Consider the following 27301-nt stretch of genomic DNA (forward strand, 5'->3'; position numbering starts at 1 on the left):
ATCCTTCATTTCTGTTCCCTGCTTGTTTTCTTCTTCCATCCACACCTTTTCCAAATCACATCTTCTGGATAAGCACATTGAATAGCAGAGAGGACAATGCTCTTTTACTATGAATGCTGACCGTTTTATCCTACTCTTTTTTTTTTTCTTTCCCCCATTGTTAACCAGTTATTTACCCATCTTAAGATCACATGTTATGATCTTCTTTTAATCCATGACAGCTCAGTACCTTTGACAGGCTTTGGAGTAGGACCTTGTCAAAATGGAGAACTGCAAACCATTATTGGTTCCTCCAAGGAAGTCTCAAATTTTTGTGAGGCAAAATTTCTTCTACAAAAACTAGGCTGACCCTGCTCTCTTATAAGTATCCCTGCTACCTACCAATTCTATTATTTATATTTTCTAAAAGGTTACTCACTGTGAATTTGCATTCTGTTATACACTACAGGTTTGTAACTATGTCCAACATCGAAACTGCACCAGCCAGTGTATGTAGCACTGCTATGCGGCAGTCACATTAAAATCATGGCTGGTTGTTGCATGAAAAGAGCTGGTGTGGTTTTGCAGTGTTACAGATGCCCCTCGCTCCCTTAGAGAGGATCACTGCAATTCTGGGCCCACTCACTCTGAGGTTTGACACCTCTCCACAGTGTTTTGCTAGACATCTCCATTGCCTAAATGCTCTGATGTCACCATGTTTCAGTTATTTTCATCTGTTTTACCCTGCGCTTCATGTTTGTGGTGTTGACCTTCACCACCACCATAACTTGTGACTCCAGCAGCGGGGCTGGGTCACTGCCTAAACCAAATACAGAGGAATGCACTTTAACGCCTCCTGCTTATGAGATGTGATTTATCTCTAGGAATTCCCTGAGAACTGTATTTTGCTTGTAGAATACCCTGAAATGTATTACACAAATAGGCTGTACAGAAATGCAAAATTATACTATCCTTCCAAACACATTTTCTGTCTGTGTCATTTCCTTCCCTTTAGGACACCTTTAGTTAACACTTTACCTAACAGAGTCCTACCTGACTGTTGTCTGGACAAGTGCACAGCACTGGGTCACTTGCAGAAGTTAAAAGGGGAGCCTCTTTTTTTTTTTTTTGCCTTTCATTATTACGGATGGTTTATTGGGGTTACTGTTTTTCTGTCACTAGCATCTCACAAAGGGAGTGATTTTTGTCTTTCCTCTGCTGGTCCACACTCTCCCCTTTTGCCATGAAGCAGAGATAAGTTGCCATCTTGAATTTACTGCTGTGTAGTCAAGGCACAGGGAAATGAAATGACCTACCTGAGGTGTCATGGGGAGTGTATATGGCTCCTACAAATTTAATGTAGTTCTGATCAGGTTCCTCTTTGTTCTCACTTTTCTCCAGCCAAGTCCATGCTGTGCCAAGTTGCTGTCTATTAGGTGCTCCTCTAGAAAGTGTCTGTTCACCCAAGTGGTTTAGAGGGGTTTTATTTCTTCTTTTTCCTGGAGCTAGGGAAGGTGAAGAATGGTGGCAGATACTCATTGGTATTGGAAAAATATCTCAGGATGTCTCTTCCCTCTTCCAAAGCCTGGGGCTTTTGGCCTAAATGAAATACGGCGAAGTGGGGGAGAGAGGATGTTTGTGCAGACTACTGCTTGTAAATATTGGGTGCTTCACAAAAATAATTCCTAAGCAAAACTAGTTGTGCTAATGGCATCCAGCCTGATGCACAGAGCTGTGTGATGGTGTGGGTGGGCTCATCCTCTCAGTCCAATCCTGACACCTAGTGTACACCAAAGGGAAATTTTCCAAGTGTGAAGCTCAGAAATGAAATCTGTGTTATTTGGGGGAGGTCTGGCTTTGCAATGCACTCAGCCTTTTTCTGCATTGACGATTTCTGAGATAACCACTTGCTGCCAGCATAGAAATAAGTCTGAGTAATCTGTCCCTCTTGGAAAGTCTTATGATCTCAGACTTATGATGCTATTTAGACTTATTATGAATTACTCATTGCAACTATCAACACTTGCAAATTTAGCCTTTTTTCTGTTTAGTCCATTTGTGAACTGAGTCTTTGCTCTAATCATGGGATGACTTTGCTGCAACAAGAAAGTTTGGTGCTCTTTTTTTTGAGAGGGAGTTGTTTATTTTTTTAGAAAAGGATTAAAGTCTGAATTAAAAATCTGAATGTTAAAATTCAGAGTGAGTGAGGCATAGAGAGATTCCTGCATATTCATTCCTTATATTTTGTGTATTTCTATGTCTACACAAACAGGGATTGGAAAGGAAGATTGGCTCCAATGTCCTCACGGGTAATTGCAGCATTGCAGCAGCCAGAGCAGAGGTGAAGGAAGAAGGGGAAGAGGAGGGAGGAGGAGTTGTGGCTCAGCAGCTTAAATGGGCCTTTCCAATTCTTTAGGTCGTGAGGTAGACAGTTGGGTTCATAAAACAAATTTGGCCATCTCCCCACCTCCTTTCTCCTTCTTCTTGAGGTCTGTTGTTCACTTCTGTTGCTCAGGTATCTAGCCAGCATGAGTCCTTCTGGCCAATCCCTCACTATCCTTTTGCACGTACTCCTCCCTTTACCCCAAACTTTTCTCCTGATCTCTCACAGACCTGCTAAGCATCACTGAGCAGCTCCTTTGGTATGGATCCTGGGCTATAGTCACAGAATCGCTGAGGCTGGATGGCACCTGTGGAGTTGGCCAGTCCAAATAGGGTCCACTGGAGTAGGTTACTCAGGGCTATGTCCAGTTTGGTTTTGAAAATCTCCAAGGATGGACACTCCATAACTTCTCTGGCCTATCTGTGCCAGTGCTTAGTAGTAAAAACATGTTTTCTTACTTGTAAGTGCATTTCATGTATTTCAGTTTGTGCCCACTGCCTCTTGTCCTGTCAGTGGGTGCCACTGGGAAGAGCCTGGCTCCTTATTCTTTGCTCCCTCCCATCAGACATTTATGTGCATTGAGAAGATCCCTTTAAGCTTTCTTTTCTCCAGGCTAAACAGAATACAGAAAACCAAACCTGGGATAGTTATAACTTTGCCTCAGACCCTAAGACCACCTAGGGGGCTAAAACCTACTTTGAAGGTTGGAAAAGACTTGACAGCTTGGAAAAATCCAAAGTTCATGGCAATGTGTCTCAGTTATAGATACACAGCTTGCATTTTACAGGATCATCGCTCCTGTAAGAATAAGCACAAATGGTCCATCAAAAGCAGTTCTTTTATTTCTGGAATGTGCTTTCTAATTTTGCTGCTGCTTGTCCATCTGTCTAGTCTGTGTCTCTTCAGGATTCTGCAGGATGTTGAGTATAAGGGTGGATTAAGCTTCCCTTCACCGCGCCTGGGTCCAACAGACTGACATGGGTTCCTCCTGCAGGACCAAGAGCCAGTATCATGGAGTGGAAACTGGCTTTTAATATTCACTCTTTCTATTTGTAGAACTACATTTTCAGAATACTGATATTTCTGTTTGCACCACCTAACTCTAAGAGGGCCATGGCTTTTTGGGGGATGTAAGGAACAGAATAATATGTGTTTATGAATTTATCTAAATACAGTTGAGAAGCCAAAATTTCTAATGAGCTTCACTGATGTGCACTTTTGATTTTCACTTGTAGATGCAATTGCTGGGCAGTATCTCTGCATACAAGAATACTGTAAACTCATGCATACAAAATGTAACCTCAAAAGGTAGAAATGGCATAGGACATGCAGGAAGATAATCTGTTACGATATCTAAACACATCTATTAATTTAAGTCATCAAAGCATTATACAATTACCAATTTATTAACCAGTAAGACAAAATTTCAGCCAGACAAAATTTCAGTGTAAGTGTTGCTAAATTCAAGGCATGCAAATGCTGCTTTATCTGTGAATATAGTATGAGTTAGCGATAGCATCATGAATGTTGCTTTGGATTTGCTTCTGCTGCAGTTTAGCTGGGCAAGTCACTTAACCTATGGACCTCATCTTTAGCACTACAAAAATGTTCATTACATCCCCTTCAGATGGGTGATGCACTTTCTGCAATCCTTAGTTGAAAGTTGCTAAAGGGCAAGGCTATTAAATCCCTTTGTCCCAATTCTATTGTAAACGGAGGCCTGTCTCTTATTTTCAAGGTAGAGGTTAATTGAGAATTTGCTCTGAAAATATTAGCCATTAACAACCTCCCGACTGCAGTCAGTCTTTTATCCACTGACTGAAGGCCTTCATTCCCCCCCTGAGTCTCGGACTGGTTGTCCTGCCCAGTGCAGACTTCTGGGGTGAGAAGCAGTTCCAGCTAAATATCTGAATGCAAGCCAGCTACTAAGGCCCTAAAGCAGTCAATGCCTATGTGCAGACAATGTAAGCAATTTCATTCTGGAGCATCCCAATCCTAACAGTGCTACAGAAAGGCTTAGCCTGCTTCTGTGCTTTCCGCTTCCTTTCGTCTTTGCTGTAATGGCCATGGGGGACCTTTGGGGACACTGGGTACAAAAGCATTTCTGCCCCAGAACACACCAACTCTAGCCATTTGCCTAGGGGGGCAATTTGTGCAGTTTTAGCCCTATCTGGTCTTAAAGGGAGAGTTCAGAGCCTGAACAACAATAAGTAAACCCAATAAACCACATTCATGCCACTGTACAGCCCACACATGATTCTGCAACACCTAAAGGCTTTGTTTTGGGGGAAGAGGCAGAGTTGATCTGATTTGAAAAAAATTGTATCTTATTCTCAAATAAAGTAACATTTAACACTTTCACTGAGTGCAATGAGGCAGGTGAAAGCTTTGAGAAACGATTCATCGCACTGCTTCCCAGGAACATTGCAAAAACTCCTATTTACTTAATTGATCAAGTGAAAAATTACTTTTTAGTCGCTCACGTTGCTCCTGGGTGGAAAAAAAGTAAATGCTGAATTACCAGGCTATGGATATGCCATTTTAAATAAACTGCAGCAAATTATGTATGCTGCAGCATTTTTATGACTGGGCTTCAAGTTGATCTACGCGGGGATGGTAAATTAGGCTGCTGTGCCGTCAGAGATGTCACTGGGACCATAACTCCTCTTTGGCGAAGAACATATAGGCTTAAAGCTTGCTTTTTTTTTTTTTTTTTTTTTTTCATATTAAGCTGTGTCAGCGTTCCCCAGGCTTGGAAACAAATCCTCTTTAGAGCAGTGAAGTCAGTCACATCCTTTGTGTTGTTAAGGGCCTTCACATCTAAACATGCTACAGCTAATCCATTTCTGATGTTCATTTCAATATGTTCAGGGCTCCACCCTCTCACTCTTGCTGTATTGTGCACTGAAAATACTCACCAACTTCACTGGCAAAGCTAGACTCGAATCACATGTATTTCTTGTCATGTACTTGCTGTGACGTATTTTATTGTGGACCTTATATGAGTGTTACTATATGAACTATCGATTGATTGTATTTTAAATATCATCTCGTCTTACTGATAGATTAACAGGATAAAAAAAGTACACCTCCTAAGTATCAGGCATCCCATTAATAATATAGCTGGCATCCTGTACACTTTAATACATGATTATTTATTATAAGCTTGTTGGTTACATCTTGAAGCTGAATATCTGCAAATGGACTGCATTCTCATGAAAGATGCTGGGTCAGTCACTGTGGCAAATGAAGTCCAAACTAGTTTGCTCCTCAGCTGTCTGCCTAAGGGTGTTAAAAAGATAACTAAATTCAGTCTGCCAGGCTAGATAATCTTTAACCTCCCTGCTGAGGTCTCTAAGGGTCCAGCTGGCAGTGCTGCTCTGTCTAGCACACAGAGCTATTAAGGTAAGCACAAAACTACCCAGTTCTACCTATTTTTTATAATATTCTACAAGTACACATCTCTGTTTGTATAAATACTGAAGACTTCAGCTGGCTATGAAAACAATTCTTGATTGAATCAATGAGGTAAACTATTAAAAGAAAAAGCGTGGTGGTGTTCCACCTTGCAGTATGTGTATGCCATCAAGTAACACTATTCCTTTTAGTCAGTTTTTACTCTCCCACTGTGATTTTTAATCTTTACAGCCCTTCCTAACTGTCAACCTCGGACTCAGTTTAAAAAGCAGATATCAAAGGAAAAAATATGGAGTAAAAGGATCAACTACCCAACTAGTTTATCTTTTACCAAGCCAGGAATAAAACCTTTGAAAGAAAAAAAAATCCATAGGCTACCCTGGTGTAATAGGCAGGCGCTGCACTTCCCGTATGTTTCTCTTTGGAGAGCTCTGCCCTCTGTCCTGTTTGATGTGTCAATGTTGACAGCCCTTGTTGACAGCTGTAAGTTTTTGTACTACAGTAAATCTACCTTTTTCTCCTGACACATACAAGTCGTGAGCAGATACAGGCAGAGGAATTGTTTGCTTTGCATTTCAGGGACTCTGCAATTGATTCCTGCCTTCCCGCTCTCTCCATCTATCCTATCAGCTCTGCACGTGGGAATTTGTGCGGTGGTCAGTGATATTCCAGCAGAGGAAAGCTGGACGAATGAGGTGAATTGTTAGGAGAAAAATGCAATTTGAATCATTGGTTGATGCTTTACGGCCCTGTGCTACCAACCACTCTGGTATCTAGTACCAGGCACAGTGGATTGGTGGTGTCCTTGGTGTTAACTCTTATCACCACGCTGCGCAAAGCTAGCTCTGATCTGAGCTGGATTCCTCATTGACAAAAATCCTGGGAAGCTGCTTTTAGTAAACCAAGAGAATCCTTCCAACCCCATGTGCAAGTGAAATTTCTATCATCAGCTCCTATGATGCTTGCTGGGATTTCATGAGATGCAGATAAGCACTTGAAGAGAATTTAAATTCAAGTGCATGCTTGAGAAAATTATTATTTATAAAAATGAAAAGACTTTTTTTTCTATGTGCTGCCACTTTGAATGACCCAGAATTATTTACACTTCATTATTGGAAATATCACTGTAATCTTAACTGGGGATTGTGTCTCCATCCTTTTCTTCATCTTCCATAATCACTGTTTGCTTTTCTTCTGTAAGCAGCTTAGTGCCTTAAAAACAGAAGGAAACACACACACAAAAAAAAAAAGAGAGAGAGAGAGAGAAAAGGAGTTGATTTAAAATATTACTTCTTTAGAAAATGTCAGGATAAGAAGAATTTTTCAGTCCTCTCTAATTTCTTGATCCTAACATAGTTTTCCAACACCATAGGAGTTACTCCTCATTTATTTTTGGCACATCAGTCTCCCAAAATACAGTGAACTATAATTGGATCACTGCATTTTTAGGTAAAATTATCAAGCACTCTTAAATCCAGCATATTTAGGCTACCTGTGAAAAGAGACGCTGAATTTTCATCTGGGAACCTGTTTGTTAAAAGGGTTTGGGAAGCTAAAAACAGAAAGAATTTGCATGATGAAATGAATACTGTGATTAATCTTTGTGATTGAGTCAGCTTATGTGAACACGTGTGTGTTTTCTATATGTATATAGCAATATCACTTAGATTTTGCAAATGCAGATGCCACAAATGAGACAAATATTAGAATACCCACATGCCAAGTGCCATCCCCACTGAAGTTATATAGTACCAATAAATTGCAAAAGCAACCAAGTTAAGATCAATGTGAAAACAGACTCAGGTCTTCCACAAATCTCTGTCTCTCCCCCCCATTCTCTCTGTCTCTCTTCTTTCTCTCTCTTATGCTTAAACTAGTAAGTCCGCCCCTTACGGATCTTGAGGCTTTTATGTGATACCAAGATATCACAACTACTGTAAATGCTCTCTTCATTAGAAATTAAATTAATTGAGTGAAGAGAGGACAATGCATTAGGTAGAAAATGTTCTTGATTGCTATTTTAACAGATTGTGTTGCTTTTGCTTGTTCCCAGTAAAAAGCAAGTGACCTGTAAGATATATTTTACTCCCACATTCCTTGGTGCAGAGGTTAACATAGTCTGAAAACAGGATGAGGGTTACCATTGTGTTGAGACCAACGAAATCTCTCCCTAATTCGGTCTCCTACTGTTTGCTCTCAGTCTGTGCTAACGGGCTGAGTTGTTCTGTCAAACCAACCTGGTTTGCTTCTTTCTGCATCAGAAGCCCTCTCACAGAGAAGGCTTTCAGTCTTGATGAGGTCTGAAAATAGAGCAATACCACACAGGAAGATTTTCTTCAAATTTGGAGTCTTTTCAAGGGGTGATGAATTAATGAAAATATTAACCTATACTGCCCTTCATTTAAGTTAGCTCCTGCTTCATTTATATGCAGTACTTGTGAACTAGCTGGTTTCAGTGGGACCATGAGATAACCTGGAAGGCATGAATGAATATTATTTTGAAACACGAAGGACTTTATTTGTTCAAGCAGCAATTGAGTAACCACCATTGTTAACTGCAAAGAATTATGCCATTTTATGGAGATGGATGTAAATGTTCCCCACTCAGACTTCTATTCATATAGACAATTTAGGCAAATACAGACAATTTTTTTTACTGTTGTCTTTGGGACTTCGTGGGGGGAATGAGGGGAGGGTGTTTTTTTAATTGTTGTTATTTTTTCTTTATGGAGCATTTGAGGGACGAGGAAAACATAGCTAAAATATGCTAAAGGTGTAAAGCTACAATGGATCATTTGATGAGAGCTAACCTATCTTTTGGGTAAACTCGGGAATAAGAAATCAGGAATGTAAGCTAAATAAAGCTGCGCTGTGCTTTATGATCGTGTCTCTTATTTGAATTATGAAGTGATGAAGGAAAAGTATGCTTATGTAATTCTGATGGCTTGATTATAGCATTTAAACTATGCTTTTTTGAGCTGATGCTAGAGACAGCCAAGCAGAGATCCCCAGCTCTTAGCTGGACCCACATCAGTAGTGCACCAGATGCTTACCACAGTGCATAGCAAGATGATGCATCGTTAGCAATGAATCACTTTGGTGACTGATGAACTCCAAAGGCTTCCAGCAGAGTTCAGGATTCAAAGTTCAGAGGAGGACATAGCCTAGAGCTGCAGGTTATTAACTTTTCAGGCCACGGACTACCAGCAACTTCAAGGACAGCTATGTGCCTTTAATACAAAACAGTGGGAAGAGGATGCAAATGGGATGCCTCAGCTAGAATTATTTCTATAACACAGGGAAAGGATTTTTTTCTTTGATATAATGCCACCAATAACTTGTGAGGAAAGTGCTTTACTGAACGAGGTTTGGAAATTCTGGGTTTAGAGGAGTGAGCAGGACTAGGAATTGGGGAACATTTCTAAGTCAGTCTTTCTCTGTTTACTGTTTAAGTAAATCACTTAGCCTTCCTGCCTCTGTTTTCCCAGCTGTATTATGAAATGCAGGTCATGTTGCAGATCTGTTTTAAGGATTGGTAGGTTGTTCTGTTAGTATCTGCCAAGAGATCTGACTAAAGAAAGCAGCATAGAAATACAATGTAGCCATATTTTCCCAACAGAATTTGAAACTACTTGCAATTTTTAGCTAGAGACTAGGACCTCAAAGGCTCACAGAGACATGAGAGCTACTGTTAGGAAGCTCAAACAGGCAGAAGCAAAAGTTGGCTTAAATCAACCATTTGCCAGGTGCCACCTAGATCTAAGCCACTCCTCTTGGTTTGTAAATCAGAAAACCACCAAGATGGCACCAGTTCCCCTTGACTGCCTACACACAACTCCTGCAGCTGGGTTGGAAGAGTTTTGGAGTGCTCCAGTCACATCCCTTGTACTGGAAAAGGGCAAGAGGTGACATTAAACTGCTGTACTTCTCCTGTGTCGCTCAGATTTTTCACTGGGGTGTTGATGTTATCCTAAAGGAGCTACCTCAACTAGTTTTCTAGGGCATGAGGGAGAATGAGGGTTTGCAACGGTGGTTTTACTAGTTATCTCTGATCTGATTAAGAAACCTTAAGCAGCCACATATCAGGAACTATGTTCCCATATTACACATGTATTTACATTCTTGCTCAAAACCACAGGCCTGAAGAGCTCTCAGAAATCCTTCAGTTAATTGAATGTATTGCTAAGTGGGGATAGCAATAGAGTGTCCCAGAGCTGAGTACGGGCTTTGGATCAGATTCAAATCATTTACTGTCATGTGACAGGGGAAAAAAAAAATGGAATTGTGATTATATTTTGTTGTCTGGTCTAATCCCTTTAGAAAGCCAAGGTGTTGGGGAGCTGGGCACTGGAGGAGACCTCTATTTTGTGCCACTTCAGTAGGAGTTTGAAGGTTGAATACATTTAGAAGTCAGACCCTTGTAGGGAAGGGTTTTCTGATGCCCAGGCTTAGACATTTAAGATGGCTAAGGACTGATTTCCTTAGTCTCCTTCTGCAGACAACAGGTAGCCATGGGTTCCTGCAGATGGTAACGTTCAGATGCTAATTTAGCAGCCCCCTTTCTGTACCTGCATTTCCCATTTGGATTGGGTGTTTGCAAGATGTAAAACTTATTCTGCTTCTCACTTGGATCATGTGCCATCCACTAGATAGATACATTGATTTTCATCACGTCGTATGGTCTGTTTGACTTGCTTTTATTTGTGATTGAAAAATCTCTCTGACCACCCAAAAAGGAGAGGGATCATTCTAGAGTTCTCATAACCAGCTGGTCTAAATGGAGAGAGATAACACAGCTGCCATTTTTACATTTACAACAAAGCTATTTGTGTGGACAGCTGCTTAAAAAGATAATCTAGTAATTAAGCTCTGTTACTACAAACAATTAAGTGGAGTTTTCTGAACTGACATCTGGAAGTGGTGTTTGGGAGGGATCTGAAGGGGAAATGTTAGAAACAGGGACAATCCTCATTAGCAGGTCGCAAGGGATACACGCGGCACTGAGTGTGCTGCTTACTGTAGCAATGCCAACAGGGAGACAGGGACAGCAAGGCCTGTCTGTATTTATTTAGTGCATGTAGCCCTGCCAGGGCTTCTCAGGTCTCTGAGGCTATAATTCAGGTTCTATTTTGCACAGCAGTTCCGCAAGAGCTCAGTTTGTTTGTGCTCTGTCTGCTACCTGATGGGATAACCCTGAAAGTAAACAAGTAGTAAATATTGGACCAGCCCTCAGCCACAATGAGTCAATTTTTCATAGCAAGTCATGGAGCCACCACTGGCGAATTTCAACCAGAACGCTGTATGTTGGTATGTATCCTGAAAAGAAAATATGCATCCTCAGAGTAGGGAGGGAATGAAATTCAGGCATTCAAACACATAGGCTACTATGCCCCTGATACAGGCACAAGTGTGCCACGGGAGGTCAATCACTGGAAAATGGACCCAGGATACAGGAGCTGGAAAGGCTGTCTGCAGGGAGAGACAGCATCTAGCAGGTTGCTTTGAAGCTGTGCTGAGTGCTGGAAGGTGACTTCATCAGTAGGCAAGAAAGTGTCATTGGAATTGTAATTGAAAACAACTGAAAATTGTGTTAGTTTCTATAATTTTCCCAACAGCAAATGCACACAGTTTTAATTTTGTCACATTTGAAGGTCACTGCATGTTTTTCCCCTTTCCTTTCCTTTCCTTTCCTTTCCTTTCCTTTCCTTTCCTTTCCTTTCCTTTCCTTTCCTTTCCTTTCCTTTCCTTTCCTTTCCTTTCCTTTCCTTTCCTTTCCTTTCCTTTCCTTTCCTTTCCTTTCCTTTCCTTTCCTTTCCTTTCCTTTCCTTTCCTTTCCTTTCCTTTCCTTTCCTTTCCTTTCCTTTCCTTTCCTTTCCTTTCCTTTCCTTTCCTTTCCTTTCCTTTCCTTTCCTTTCCTTTCCTTTCCTTTCCTTTCCTTTCCTCTCCTTTTTCCTCTCCTTTTTCCTCTCCTCTCCTCTTTCCTTGCCTTTTGACTTCTTTGATTACCAAATCATTTGGGGAATATAACACATTTCTGTTACCACATAACTTGTATTAGCTTCTTTTTGCTTTGAAAATTATTAAAAGTTAAAGAGAAAGTCTTCATGGGAGGCAAGAGGTGAAGACCCTTACAATGATTCTTATTGCTCTCTTAAGTGCCTATTTGAGCTAGTTAAAGCTAGGATAGAAACATGAAGTAATAAGTGACTAGATGCTAATCCAACCAGAATACTGTTGAGACAGGTCAAGGAAATAATTCATCCTTGCTGCATCCTCTTAGCTAGCAATTACATTTAAACTAAATAAAAGTCAAACCTTTCAGCTTCACTGTCACACATTTCATCTTTGATTTCTGTCAAACGTGTTTCGCTTTCAGATTCTCCTTCTCTGCATATACCCAGGAGTGCAAAGGACATACAGCATCTTTAAAGGTGCTACAAATGGCCAAAGACAACTTTTCTTGGGGGTGTTTTTGAACTGAGCAAAATAAAGTCTCATCTCTCATCCAAGGTCCATGGGAAGGGTAGGCTTCCAGTATAATACACAGAACTAATGTTTATTATAAATTGTTGGATAAATTTTGCCTCTGCTTCTGTTCCTGAATCAGTTCCTAAAAGACCATGATTTTTTTCCCACCTAATTTATTTGTCATGTGGAATTCCATGTAATTTGCTGAGTAATTTTCTCCAGCAATTATATAGCAGTTCATTATCAGTGCTCTATATTAAATATTTCAAAAAGTGGAGCATTTGCAGTTGGGCTCAGAAGTTGTGTGATAGGTTTCATTTCTCCCAGCAAATGATTGGAGCAGGCTTCCAGTGACTCACGGCAGCATTGATGCCACAAGCCATTGGGTTGCTTGAGTTCAGTGAGGAAATAAAAAATGTATTTTCCTTAGGCAGATCAATAAGCAAGTACCATGCTTGCTGCCATGATCCTGCAACCTTAGTCATACTTCTCTCTGCTTTTGGTAACCTCATACTGATTAAATGAAAAAAAAATCTTACACATGTTTAAGTCAGTTATGAAGGCTCAGATTCTCAAAGAAAAGAGATGTCTACAAATACAGGTGCCTACTTGGATTGATGAAGTCATTTGCACACCTTATAACTATTAGGTGTGCAGGAAATTCCATTCAAAGTGTACCTGAAACTCAGGTGCTTGATGTACTGAGCTGCTGCTTAGTCACTCAGGGCCAAAGTATCTGTCTCAGGACATCTGCCTTTAGTGTGTCTCACTGCTCCGTAGTGCCAGCTCACAGCATAACCGGTTCATATGAGAGGATTCCTAAGGGAACAGTGTTTTCCAGTTTTAGCACTAGTTTTAGTTCTGGGGTTTGTTTGATTTTTGTTCATTCATTTGTTCATTAGTTCATTCATTTTTTGCTCCATCCTGTGATCTGGAAAGGGCTAGTGCATAGCATACAACCTTGCACTAGTTCCTCTATCCCTACCTACCACCAGTAATTAACATTTACACAATGCTTTACATCTTCAAAGACCTTCAGAAATATTGATGAATTGAGGCCCTTCTGTGATAGAGGAATGTGGGAAACACAATAAACTAAGGCTCTTAGGACCAAAACATGACTGGCTAACTCCATATGGTCACCAAGCAAATTAGCTGCTGCACTGCGTATTAGGAAGGAAGCACAGAACTCTTGAAGGTGCTGTTAATGAGAAGTTCATCACAGCTTGGTTTCCTCAGCATGCCAGGGACTGTGGAGTTAAGAGGAGGTTAATCAGGACAGCTTTGCTTCAGGTTGTTTGAGGCAGCGTGAGCCAAGTTAGTGCTGGTGACCTAAAAATTTGCATATGCTCAGGTTTGAAAAGCAGACCAGTAGCTGGCCTTTCACAAAAGCAGGCTCATGTTTGCAAGAGATAATCAAGTGACCTAATGTCTTCTCTTACTCCCTTTCCCTTCTATCCCCAGAACATGAGCAGGGGATATGGAAAAGACATTCCATGAGCCACCACTGCTATTATATACTTTGATCAAATAGGTCCAGTTTAGCAGGAACTGCAAAGTGCACTGGGCAGACTAACATTCTTCCAGCCCCCTCCCAAGCATACCTCTGACACTAGCCACTTTTTACTTCCTCTTTGAAGCACCTTTACCTAAGTAAGTTTCTTACCTGTTATCAAGGGTGGGATGTGTATTGCAGGCGTATCTTTTCTCCTGGGCTTTTTCTGCTCCAGTTCAGTGACCTGAGAGCCTGGACTCACTCTCTCTCTCTGTGGCTTCTCTGTGATACCATACCTTTTCAGCAGATTATCAGAAAAGTCTGAAAGTATGCCTGCAAGCAAGAAAAGAAGAAAATGCCACCTCAGCCTTGTTCACATTGAAGAAATGTGCACCTGTGTAACTTTCCCAATGACCACTCTGAAGTAAGGCTGCATGAGTGCATGATCTGCTCTGCACAGTATACCTACTCTCCAGGTTTTGCAACGGTATACATTTCCTCCAAATCAGTTATATCCCATAGGCTATGGACTGTGATGCTATCAGGCTAGCTGGCTTCTGGTTGTACTTAATGGGCTAAATTGCAGCCCATCAGAAATCATGGTAAAGATGAGTACAATCTTCTATTCCAGAAGCTTAGACATCTTATCAAAGTACCTTAATCAAGCCTCTGCTTGGGCGCAATGCGACCACACAGAAATGGCCTAGTTTAACTAGAGAAACAATGTTTTCTTTATGATATGGCTACAGCATTCACAAAATGCAGCTCTCCAGCCTCTGAGCCACTCTTCCCTAAGAGAGAATTGCGGAGGGGAAGATACATGTGAAAGCTCAACAGAGTCAAGTTCAATATCTGGATTACAAATACTGGAAAATCTCAGCTGCTTGTTTTTGACTTGGTGAATTGTTGCTGGTACACAGGGGACCATGCAAGTAGTTACTGGCTAACTCCTCCGTGTATGTGCAGCACGGGAAAAAGAACTCGATGCAGTTGATATTGATACAACAGCACAGCTCTCTCCCTGGAGAGCACAACAAGGAGTGCTTGTTAGCAGAGAGAAGCGACAAACATTTATTCCCACTGCTGATCTTGGAAGATTGTCAGGTTTCAGTGGCAGTCTCCTGCTCATTCTTCCCTTCCCCAGGTTGGTGGCATTTGGCTCTTGAACGTCGGAGGTCTGTGGATGCACAGCAGCGGGGAGCATCCTACAAGGAGCCCCTTTGTTGCTGCGGTGGTTTCTGGCTTCCCAAAACACCCGCCCTTTGCCAGAGTCCCCATAAGCACAAGACCCCTGCGATTTCCAGGAGGAGCAACCTGCATCTGGCTTGTGTGCTTCTCTGGTCTCCTCCCAGCCTTATCCCTGTTCAGCCTCCCCCGAGCACTGGGTATGAGTTTCACAAGAAAGTGCAGGGGCTGAACTGGATCCTTCTGGATTTTGGATGAGATCGAATTGGTACATCTAGCATGGCTCAGCAGCTAGAGGTAAATAGACATCATTTATCATGTAAAGGCAGCAAGACTATAAGCTCCAGGGGAGGACACTTTCCAGAGTGCACATCCTCTCACCTTGGCATTCCCAGACCCTGTGAGAAACCCCTTCATCTAACAGGGAATGCCTTTGAGAAAGTCAGCCTCTCTGTTCGCTTGCCTTCCCAGGTGCACATGGCGTGGACCTGCATTCTTGCCCACATCCAAGGGGACATAAGTGAATGAGGGCTCTCCGAACCTTTGCCCAGATTCAGTCCCCTCAGCTGAATTGGGATTTCAAAGTCAAGAGATGCATTGCTCACCTGTTAGAGGTGGTGGGGTGTGCAAAGCCGGTGTATCTTTTCTCCTTGGCTTTTTTTGCTCCTGTTCAGTGTTTTGGGAAGCCGGGATGGTTTTACCTTTCCTTGGTTTCTTTTTGAGGTCACAGCTCTTAATCAGCTGGTCTGAAAGATCTTCTGCAGGGAAAACAAACAAACAAACAAACAAACAAATGATGAGTAGAAATTGAAACTGAGGGGAAATAATAAACCAGATGGTGAAAAGAAAAGCTTTAATAATACTGCTTTCATGCAAGTAAATTAAAATGCCTGTGGAGAAATATCTCTTAAATAGAAAGTCAGCACAAGAGGCCTCTGTGCCATACTACGTGGGAGTCAAGTGACTTAGGTGGTCCTTCTGCATCGTAGGTGGTAGACATAAAGCAGAGGGAGAGAGTTGCGGGCAGCTGTGTGTTACATGGCAGAGGGAAGGCTGCACCATCAAGTGCAGAGGTCCCGTGGCTATCCCTGTTTCGTCCAGCACTAACTGTGCAGGCTGTGTCTTCAAGAGTTACAAGGGCACTTTTGTGAAGGAAAGATTTACACGTCTGGGGTCAGCCTGAGGTATTGGTAAACCAAGCCAATATATTGTTCCCTTCAAGAGTTGGCTTTATTTCCAGAGCTGCTGAGCAGTTGGTATTCGCTTTTGATTTACATAACATTACACTGTATTTTTGGTTTTCCCTTAAAACAAGCCTTGACCCAGATGACTCAGATGGTCAGCATGGTTTTTCTGCAAGGATCTGCGTTTCTGGGTGCTCATGCAAGCCAAAAATATTGAAGATAGCCTGTCATTAGTATCATCACACAAGCCAATGCTTTGATTTCTTAAAAGCTGCTTGTTTGGCTTCAGCTGGGTCCCCCACATCCCTACGCAACCCCTGACTGCAGACTTGAGCACAACGGGACTTGGTTCTAGGCCCTCTCATGCTATTTGAGACAGCTGCAGGTCTGCGAGCCTGTGGGTAGACACAGGAAGGATGACCTCCGGGTGAAGTCCCTGGAAGATGTGGGGTCTTTTTCTGGCCCCCCCAGGCTTCCTGCACAGTCCTAATGAGCTCATTTAACCTCCCACTGCCTCAGTTTCCTGACTGTAAAATGGGACTCGTTCTGTACTTATTTAAATAAGTAATTTCGTGGAACAATTATGTTCGGTATACCAGCAGTTGTAAAAGTGGAGCCTGTGGCTAGAACTGCCGTGTGGCAGAGGCAGAACAAGGATACCTTCCTTGCAGGCCAGATAAACAAAGTTTATAAAATTGTGCTTGCCTGCGGTGAGACACTTTTTTTGACAAGCAAGTGAAATTGCATTTGTGTTTCATTATTGTCATCACAAGGGTAACGACGAGCAAATAGATTTTTGTGTCTGGGTTGCTAAATCTTCATGACAATTTTGCAAGGCAGGAGTGAAGAAATAGCATTTGAAGCAGAGGCAGACTATGAATATGCAAAAAGCACATCTATCAAGTATGAAGTCTGGTATTTAGGAGTGTGGTGGAGCAAAGATGCCTGTGGTACTTTCAGTGCAGAAGTTATGTATGAAATAGGTTCAAGAGAGAAAACAGATAGATGATGAAGGAGAAAAAGTATTTAGAAAGCCACCCCAGTGGAGGCGAAGCGGGTGTTTGAAATCTTTTACTGAAATTGCATATGGAAAATGTTTTCAGGGAAGGCTCAGCTATATCCTAGCTTTCAGTTTATTGTGGTATAAATGAAGAAACTGCTCTACTTTTTCTTCCAGGGAAAAGAACAATGACTTTTTTCCTTTCTCCTCTTTAATTAACTTGGTGCTAGAGCTTCGGCTGATATTTATATGCAGGAAAAATGCTCTTTGCCTTTGCATCTGGCATCAGAAGTGTCAGCAGAAGGTGTAATCTATCGGGTTTCATGAGGGCTCAGTTGTGTTGCTGGAGGGGAAAAATGGACACTGGACAGGACCTAACGATGTGAAGACAACACCTCTCTAATTACTGCAATGACGTCATCTAATAACACTTACCTAAATGGCTACAGTGTGAATCTCGCTTGTCCAGTCTGTCTTCTGGGATATCAAGTGGCTGAACACATTCTGTTGACATCATTGAAATGGGCTTTTCTTCCTCTTTGAAGCTACTATACCAGAAAAAAAAAAAAAAACCAGCATGACATAAAACAGATATACTGGTGTTATGTATCCACTTGCTAGCCAGATCATGGGAAGTTCTTGTCTTCCAGCTGCTCTCTGTCATGCAGTCTGCTGGTCTGATTTTGCTCACACATGCTAAGAGATGCATTTATTCACCGCCTTCGTTACACATCCGATATCCCGTTTTTCCACCTAACTTGCTGTAAGCAACCCACACTAGCACAGGATTTATGTTGTCTCTGCAGAAGAATACTGACTTCCATCATACAGGAAGTGCTATCACATACACAAAGCAAATGCTAGGAAATACCATGTTTTGTTCTAGTTTTCTTCTCCATTTTTTTCCTCAACTGTAAACTAAGGATCATATTTGGTATTTATCATACAATCTAACTTTAATTATGAATGTTGTTGAGTTAGTCTTACAAGTCCAGATCTTCTAAGACAGCTTGGGTACCCCTGAAGGCCCCGGTGTGAGTGCTGCCTCTGAAAGACGGCCAGTGCCCACTGACCCCAAAGCCAGCATGAAGCAGGCTTACTCGTCACCTCGGTGAGAACATGGGAACCCGTTTCACAAAGCTGTTTCAGTGCCCGTGCTCTGTACATCTCACTGAATTGCTGTTTAGGCTGGTTTATCCCCCTTTACTCACAACTGCAGGGAGTCCCGGAGTCCGGCCTCCTACCCGAGCTCCCCTAGCATCCCCCAAGCTCAGCTTTGATGCTGGACTCGCTCACTCTGGGTCACAGGAAGAAGGAAATGAGACCTTTTTTTTTACTGCTGATCATTTCTGTGGTTGCTTAGCAGAAAGCCATCAGGATGACAGAGCAACGTTAAAGGAAAAAACCTTCAACTTGAAGGTGCAGTCTAAGTGATCTGGGTATCTCCCTTCAGCCAGCAACACCTGTGGTAGTTTCTTACTCACAACCTCTGTTCTCCATTTTTGGGGAATAAGAGCAGACTGTGAATTCCTTGTAGGGAGGAGGAAAGCAATGAGGAAGAGAAAAAAACCAGGAGACAACACAAATAGTAGAAGACAGACAGGAGGAATTGGGAAAAAAACAGAGGAAAGAAGGGGAGGTAGAGAAGGAAAGGTAAATAAAAGAGAAAGGTGTAAGAAAAGGCAGTTGGACAAAAACATTGAAAAGGAGGATGGGAAAATAGAAGACTGTGCCATGGGAGTTTGTTTTGCCAGAGGTAAAGAAGTTACCTATATTATTTCTCTGTAAATTGCAGTGGTTGTTTGTCAACAAGAAGTAGAACAGTAGGGGAGTTAACCTCATTTCTATGACTAAACTTGCATCTATATAAAGAACAATTAATCCTCAAGCAAAATCCAGTCACATAAATATTTGCCAAACAAAATATGAAAGGTCGCACTCATAATCATGCACTGAGCTAATTCTTCAGGGGATGGAAAAACATGTCCTCAACTCCAGTGACTTCAACGTAAGTGGAGAAAGACTGGCTGACAGTAATAAAGGTCAGGAACATTGACTCATAGTGTACTTATGGGATTAACTCCCATACCCTTCAGTATTCAAAATTCACAAAAATTTGTAAAATTCTACAAATTCTTAAATACTGTACTGAATCAGGCCTGGATAAGGGGTTTGACCTCCAGCTGTTCACTGCAGAACAGTCCCAGTCCAGCCTCACATCTGTACTAAAGGATTATACTGCCTGCAGACTTCATTTGCATTTACAGAAAAAAATAATCTTCCACTTGGGAAGACCCTGCATAAAGAAATCTTTGAATGCACCTTAGTGTGGTATGGTTGCTCTGTTTATCCACTGTATAAATAAGCTATAGCTATGGCTTAAAATGAAGCAGTCGTAATTTTATTTAAAACAAAAACTTATTATCTGGCCATATGAAGGCTCACAGTGCATTTTGTGATTTGAGAGAGCTTTTTTTATTCGATGCCATTTGATTTTATCGGGTTTGATTAGGGCACGCTGGTTAAATATTATGACCGTAGGGAAAATGTTCTTTTCTGAAGGGTACTGTGTTTAGAAAGTTTTCAGTAAAATCAGGGATAACATTTCAGACACTATGGACTTTTTTTGAGCAGGTCTTGAGGCAAAGAAGTTGAGATAGATAGTAAAATCTAAATGTAAAATTGATAGTAAATTATACTGACTGGAAATGCCTTATAAAATATAATTAACTTTGGTTTGATTTCACTAAGTTGTTTCATTGAGTTATTTCACCTAAAAAAAATTGAGCTTTGTTAAGAGACTTAAAGTAGGATTGGTATATGCAGATTATGAGATACTTCCTTAATTATTTTTTTCTTAATACAGTGGTTTGAAAAATAGTATTCTAAAATAAATCTCTTAGATCTCTCTTCACATTTTCATAGTCACAGATGCCAAGCCCTTAGCATCTTCAGTGCTTTAAAATATGGCTTTACAGCCTAACTTCTGACACCAACTCCCCCCCCCCTTTTTTTTTAAATTTTGCCCTGCAGCCAGCATTGCCTTGCTTACAAAAGGGTTTCCACACTGCACATTGTGACAGTCTGTGTGACAAAAGAAAAAAAAGAGAAAGATTACCAAAATGTATCAGGAGTTTTGGTATCTTGGGTGTATATCCCTTGCCTACGATGCGTGAACCTGTGAGTGCTGTTACATCCTGTCACTATGCATTACACACAGAGCTCTCCTTCAAAGGAGAGGTGATGTATGTGAGCATTGTAATGGCGCTTTCCCAAACCACTAAAATCAATCCCCGCCACTAAAGAAACAGTTTCCCCAATAACGTTTTGCATGGGAAGGAAGACTGCTATGGGGACTGTATGAAGTCATTAATATGCCTTTACAAATGGAAGCACGTTCTCAGATTTTCATGTGTTAAGTGCAACTCTTCTCCTAGCAGCTTTCATGCTAGCACGGTTTGTGCTCTCTGCTGCTGTCAGTCACCTTGGTAGGTAATGCTTGCTATTTAGGTGATGGACTAGGGTGGTTTTTTTTCTTGCACTCTGTTATATCTCTTGACATAATGATGCACATGCATCCCTTGTGCAACTGTCATGGTTACAGTGGAGCTCTAAATCACACTCAGTGGGAGATGCTTCCTGAAATGCATATAGATTTTTCCATTTGAATTAGGATTCAATAGTCATTTAGCCTGAGACTTTGGTACAATGCAGCTAGGCTGTACCACCCACTGCAGAGATAGGTGCCTAAAGGAGTTGCCTCCAGTCTCTTCTTTTGGGAAAAGACAGAGCTGATGATAGAGACACCTTAAATGCTTCCCTAAAGGTTAAGACAAGTTCTAGTTTTGCCTATATAGTTTTGCATTTGCTCCTTGTAAAAGTGATCGGCATTCAATAGGATTGGCTCTACTTACAGACAGAGAAGAGCAAGGAATGATAAGGCAAACTGAAAAGTGCAGGTATTAGCAAAAGCTACTTCAGCCTCATGTGGATAAGCCCGCACGCTGAGTCACTGTCACGTAACAGTAGGACTCCTTTGGGCATACACACTTGTAAGAGATGGTGTTTCAGATGACAAATAATCTGAACTTTTCACTTTCTAGATACCAGCTTTGGAATTCTATGTAGCTTAAAGCACACTCTGAAATTTTTTTCAGAATTTTCAGTTGCTGTATATGCTTGATTGAAGTGCTCAAATAAAGCTATCCAGAGAAAGATGTACAGCTCCTACCACTCGCTAATGTAGTCTTAAAACACACAAATGCATCAAATAATAGGATTCCTTTCTTCGCTTAAATTGTGGGTCTCCATCAAAAAGTCCACCAATGCAACCAGTTCCAGGCTCCAATTAGGTAAAAATATTTTGCCTAGAGATGGACAAAAACCTGGTTTTGGTTACTATTTTAATGCGCAGTTGGTTTAATATAGATGTTTGTCACAAGTCATCAGGCTAGAGCTTAGGAAATACTCAGCAAAGCTACTCTCACGTATTTCTACCAAAATGATGTAAATCTTTTGAGGTCATCTGATCATGTGACATTTAAACCAACTTGAAATGAAATCTCATGAGAAAAACCTACCTTGTAAGATAGAAAACTAAAGCTTTGAGAACAAAACTAGAGCTGGACTTTTTTCATTTGATCCTGATCTAGGCACAGAAATGGCTTTGGATAAGGGAAGGTTAAATCTCCATTTCTTGCCTTCTCATAGGTATTGAATGGTTGTAGGTCTTAAGGGACAATGCAGTTCTCAAATGGGTCATCAGTATGTGATCATACTTACCTATAAGATGGAGAAACGACTTTCTGATCTGCAGTTCTTATCAATGTTTACAGGGGCTAAGTGGCCATCGATGTCAATAGCCCTCGCCATTGTACATTAAGAGCGTGACTTATTACACCTGCATGTAATTTCCTTGTATGTTGAATACTTAGAATTTCTGAACTAACTGTGCTTCTGAGGACTTCAGTAGACCATGTGGTGTTGTCCACAAGTATGTGGATTTTTCTTTTTTTGTTGTTTTTTTGTTTGTTGGCAGGGGTGGGGGGTGGTTTGTTTGTTTGGTTTGTTCAGGGGAATGTTTCCACGATTGACAAAATCCCCAAGAAAAACATGCACTAGTTTGCAGGACATGCATAATCATTAAAGAAACCATTGGCATGTTGACAAGGATGCTACATAAAAGTACTCTTGAGAGCATCCTTGTTGGGTGGCAGCAGGCAATCTGAATTTAATAAGTATTTATTTTGGTAGGTCGATAACAATGTTGCCACAGAAGCCTGTATGACACTATTTATCTATCTTCTCCTGGACTCAGAGCACTTCATAAGAACATATTTTTGCCATGAGCTGAGAGAAGGAGAGTTCAAGAGCAGAAGTGGAGGCAACTGGGGCCCTGGGGTGGGACAGCATGCATACGTGCTTGTGCACATTCCCACAGGCAGGGCCTGGCCTTTCTGCCGCTGATGCACTCGACAGTTGGAAACGGGAACGAGTAGGAATATCTTCCAGTGTGCTGCCCCATGCAGGCACGAGGCAGAGGTTGGACTGCAGCAGCTACAGTCCAGCCTGCACCGAGGGCAGTGCTTCGCTACCCTGCCCAAAGAGCTGCGAAGGCATCAGGGTTTGCCCTTTAAGACTGGTGCATCTCCTCCCACCATGCACAAACTTATGGTCTCCTGACAGGTTTTGATTACTAAACTATTTTTAATTGCTTTGCCCCTCTCTATCTGGTTGCAATGAGTACATGAGCAAGGAGGGACAGGCAGGCTTCCAGTATCCCTACCTGTTCTTCTCTTCCCTCCCTAAACCTACTTGAGAGGCAAAGACAGACCTGTCCTTCCTTCTGTCGCATGTCCTCTGCAGGGTCCGATGATAGTGTGAGTAGGCCCCTGTTTGCATGGAGTCATTTACAAATGTGCAAAGAATGAATAAGATACTATCATCTGGATGTAGTCCTCTTGCACCCACCTTCCCAACACAGAGCTCATCTGAAACAGCTCAGGGGCCAAGGGGAATGGTGCCACACCTGGCTGCGTGTCAATCCTTCCACCTGCACTCAGCAGGCAGCCTTGGCTCCTTTACCAGCAAGTATGTACCTTCACCCATACTCCGGTCCTATCCTAGCCACGTTACCACTGCTTCCTGGGCAAATCTTGCAAATAAAGCAAGGCAACCCGTCTACTGCAGTCAGAGTAGAAAATAAATGCCCTAAAAGTAGAAAGTCTGGGTGTTCCTGCTTTGCATTCCAAACTTTTCATTACAAGTTTTACTATGTGTTTAACGTTACTCTATTGGAGTGACGTCTTCCTGGGCACAGAAGACAGTGTCATGCTACTGCACCGAGTTTCTTCTTCAGTTATTTGGGCACTAGGCTGCTCTCTCCAGGCATTCTTGTCGGATTAGTCTGATTATTATTTTTCTAAAGCATATTTAAAACTTCTTAGGAAACACTTAGGTATTTGAAAGCCTGATCCAGGTGCCTCCCTCCACCCAAAATTTTCCTGCTAATAATTGTGCAGATGCAGAAATCCCACAGAATGTCTCCGAGCAGTTTCCTCTCACAGAGAGTGTGCTTCTGAGGGCTAGTTCAAAACCCTGCTTGGGCTGCGGACTGACCCCCGCTACCTCTGATAAACTTGTAAAAAAATAAAAATACCAACAGTCAAACTTTGGTTGACTGAAAAAAAAAGTAAGATACATTTGTACAGGTTGTGGTCACAAAGTTTTTGTCTTTGGAGATAATCGAAAAATACAGTGTCTTCCTTAATTGTTTCCTTGAGGTACAAACTAACCCTTGCACATGCCAACCCTTTGTAGTGGGTTAAGAAGTCCTGATAGCAGTTCCCGCTCTGCTGGCTTGTATTACCTGCTTGTGAATTGTCACAGCAGTTGAAGTTAGTTGAAGCCGTTGTCTCTAAAGCACTCCCCTCCCCGCGGCCCCAGCCATGCATTCCAGCCTCAGCGCAGTCGCACCCCAACTTTCCCCGCACGGGACCATCGCCAGCCCGCTCCCCGCAGAGTGGTGACCCCAAGCTTTCCTGCTAGTCCCCACGGGTGACACGGCCGATTTGCCTTGCTGGCGGTGGCTGCTAAAGGAAAAATAAAAATACCCCCCCCCCCCAAAAAAAACCAAAACAACCCAAACCCAAAACAACCAGAAAAAGAAAAGAAAAAGAAAAGAGGAAAGCAGGCAGGAGGGAAGGCGTGGGCGAAGTACTCACGGAGCGGTGCGAGGCCGTGGGGCTGGCTGGAGCGGGACCCTCCTGGGCTGGGGCGCAGCCGAGGCTCCTGCCCGCCTTATCTAGGGCGCCGCGGGAGCCGTCGCTACGGCAACGCGGCGCTCGGGCGGCCTCCGGGGGCTGGGGACCGGCACCGCCGCTCCCCGGCCCCGCCGGCGGGGGGGAAGCGTGTCTCCTGCTCTCCCGCCAGCTGCTGAGGCCGAAGGAGAGCGAACGGGACGGGCGAGAGCCGCAGCCTCAAGGCGAGGGCATCTTTCCTGGCAGACGGGCGAGAGCCGCGGGCGCTGCTGCTCTCCGAGAGGCGGGGGAGGACGCGAAAGCTTGGGCGCGGGGAGCCGAAAGGCGAGCGGCAGCCGCCGTGTCAAGAGGCGCAAAGAAGATGGCAAGGGGAGGGAGCGAGGCTGCTGCTGCCCGGGACCCAGGGGAGAGCTGAGGATGAACGCGGAGCGAGGAGGCAGGGCACGTGTCTAGGAGCAGCACCATAAGCCCTAAAAGCGATGGACACCGTCTCCGGCGCGGAGGTTCAGCGATGACTGCGGTGTTTGCGTACGTATCTGGCCACAACTAGTTATACAAGCGTAGTATTTATGGGGCCGGGCAGGGAGACTTCTGTGGCTGCCCGTTGCTTGCCAGTAGAGACCAGTCTCTCCTATTTTAGCCCATGCCTTTGGACGGAGCTGTTATTTCCACTGAGGGAAAAATATACAAACATGCCTGATGTTGGAAAAGCTCTGGCAGAAACACTCTACTCAGTGGTGGGACTGTGAACCGCCCTTTTCTTAGTATTCATTTGCAACAAAAATGCCTTTGTCTGCGCCCTTTGATTAAAACATCTTTAAAAGCTGTGACTGCTCACAGTTGCGGTTATCTCCTCCTTCTCTTTTCCCCCGCTCAGCGACTGCAATTCAACAGCACCAGCATGCACGGCATACTTTAAATTAGTCAAGGTTTCTTTCATAAATAATATATTGTACAGAAGGCCCAAAGGGGCAAAGTGCTAATTGCCAGCCCTGCAAACTGTGCAGCGCCCTCGGATCCTCTATGTTTCAGGTGCGGTTCTGCAAAGTGCCAAGCGCTCCAAAGGCACCACCTGGAAGAACCGTGAGCTTTCCCCATTGATGTCTGGGAGAGACAAGCACATTCATTATCTAGCAGAGTGTAAAAGTTGTGCGCGTGTGTTTAGGTGTCTCAGAGACCCATTTTTAAAAGCAAGCTCATAAATGCTTAAATAACTCCTGGAAAAATGGAGCATAGGCTTCGAAGTAAAGTACGCTAAGATTTTTTTGGCAAGATTAAGATTTCTAACTGAAAAGAAAAAAAAAACCCAAACAACACAAAACTGCTCCAAACCACACAACCCCCAAATTGCTTATAAAAAAATTGGTTTTTATGAGTTGCCCATTTACATATAACTTTGATTTTACTTTCAACATTGCCAAGACCTCTTTGTTGCAGGGAATTTTAAATAAAAAAAAAAACTCCATTTTTACATTGAAATGCCTTTTACTTAGAAACACAAGTTATTTCATATTTTTCTATGAACTCAGAAATTCAGAATGAGATCACTGAGAAATCAGCTCATGAAACAAAATGCTCAAATCAGAAATATATTTTGAAACTCAGCTCAAGATTGTCTTTTTACATTTTCATTGTCCTGATTGAAAACATCAGTCAGTCATTTATAGCACTGGAAAAATGCCCTGAGGATGAGAAAATAATTTCCTGTTCTAGCCACCAGATCCCAAGGATGCTTTGGGAATATTACAGGATAGCTTTACTCATGAGGAAAGTGGCCTATCACCCTCAGCAAGTTCATGCATCCAACCCTAGTCACCTCTTATATTTGTGAGGTACTGCATGATGCCATGAAGCATTTTACTGCAGCAGAAGATTTATCCCAGTCTTTCCAGAGGGGCTGTCACATTACCCATGTGATGGAGGATTTACTCCCAAATCTGATCTTTTTTTAAACATTTATGATTGTTGTCCTGCTTGTAAGAGGGTTGAGACTCCTTCCAGCTTTCTAATCCTTCCTGCTCAGTTATTTCACAGGCACAGCCTGGAAGAAGTCTGAGTCTGTAATAAAACTGCACTTTAACCCCTTACCCTTGTACACGGGTATTCCCATCAGCACTAGGGGAACTACTCATGTAATTAAAGATAAACACATGTCTAAAAGTTTCCAGGCTAGTGCTTTAGAAGACAGGCAATGCAGCTTTGACAGATGGGAAAGGAGGAGACGATCTAATAGAAACCAGATAAATACACAAACACATACACATATACACACACACACACACACGTGTACATATATACATACATATATGTATATGTAACTATTACCTACCTATGCATTTGTTATTTTTATATTTGTTTCTGGCTTGGTTTGTAATTCAAGGGTCGAATTTTCAAATGTCCAAAGGGCAGTGAGAATTTGGTCTTCCTTTGATACTTTTTTCCTGTTAGAATTTTCCTTTTCTATACCGGAAAGTTGGCTTACTGAAGCTTTTCAGCACAGCATAAGAGAGTGATTTCTTGAAAGAGGCATGGTGCCCCTTGATGTTATGCTTGCTGGTCAGTAGTAGGTCTACAGCTGGTTTTGCAATGCAAGCACAGCTGGCTTTTCAACACTGCGGTAACTAGTAAAGATTATTTTCCAGCTGTAATTTTGCTTGCAGTGAACTCGCTTTGAATCTGTCCAAACTGAAGACCAAAATCAGACCTTATTCATGGCAGTGCCAGTCCAGTGTGAACCAATTAAAACACTGGATTTATAGAAGGGGAAGCCAGGTAAAGCTCTGTTCCTTACAGATTACTGGTGCCATGCTCATTCTGGCATAAATGAGCCTGTGGTTTGGGCCAGATCATGTGTGATGAATGAAACAGGTCTGGTGCGATGGGTTTGGAGGGTTGGTTTTTGAGGAATTCCTGGTATAACAAGACTATTAT

At 42.4% G+C, this 27301-nt stretch overlaps 2 protein-coding genes across 4 annotated transcripts in view; one reads left to right on the forward strand and one right to left on the reverse strand.

The window, feature by feature from the left end:
* PDE1C (phosphodiesterase 1C) overlaps positions 1-27301 on the forward strand; it is a 254737-nt gene that overhangs the window by 217933 nt on the left and 9503 nt on the right. The gene's annotated exons all lie outside the window — the stretch shown is intronic.
* On the reverse strand, positions 5499-25489 carry PPP1R17 (protein phosphatase 1 regulatory subunit 17). 3 transcript variants are annotated; one of them, XM_075053796.1, is made up of 6 exons: positions 24335-25489; positions 17547-17659; positions 15533-15685; positions 13914-14075; positions 8017-8079; positions 5499-6991 (listed from the first exon to the last, which is right to left on the reverse strand). In XM_075053796.1, the coding sequence occupies exons 2-6, from the start codon at positions 17626-17628 to the stop codon at positions 6912-6914; spliced, it is 540 nt and encodes a 179-aa protein (XP_074909897.1). In that variant the 5' UTR covers positions 17629-17659; positions 24335-25489; the 3' UTR covers positions 5499-6911. The 3 variants fall into 3 exon arrangements, with proteins under 3 accessions (XP_074909897.1, XP_074909916.1, XP_074909906.1); XM_075053815.1 differs by lacking the exon at positions 8017-8079 and having other exon boundaries at positions 24335-25483; XM_075053805.1 differs by lacking the exon at positions 5499-6991 and having other exon boundaries at positions 7976-8079.

This window comes from Buteo buteo, chromosome 2 (assembly GCF_964188355.1).
Source record: "Buteo buteo chromosome 2, bButBut1.hap1.1, whole genome shotgun sequence".
In the NCBI taxonomy this organism is placed as follows: Eukaryota; Metazoa; Chordata; class Aves; order Accipitriformes; family Accipitridae; genus Buteo; species Buteo buteo.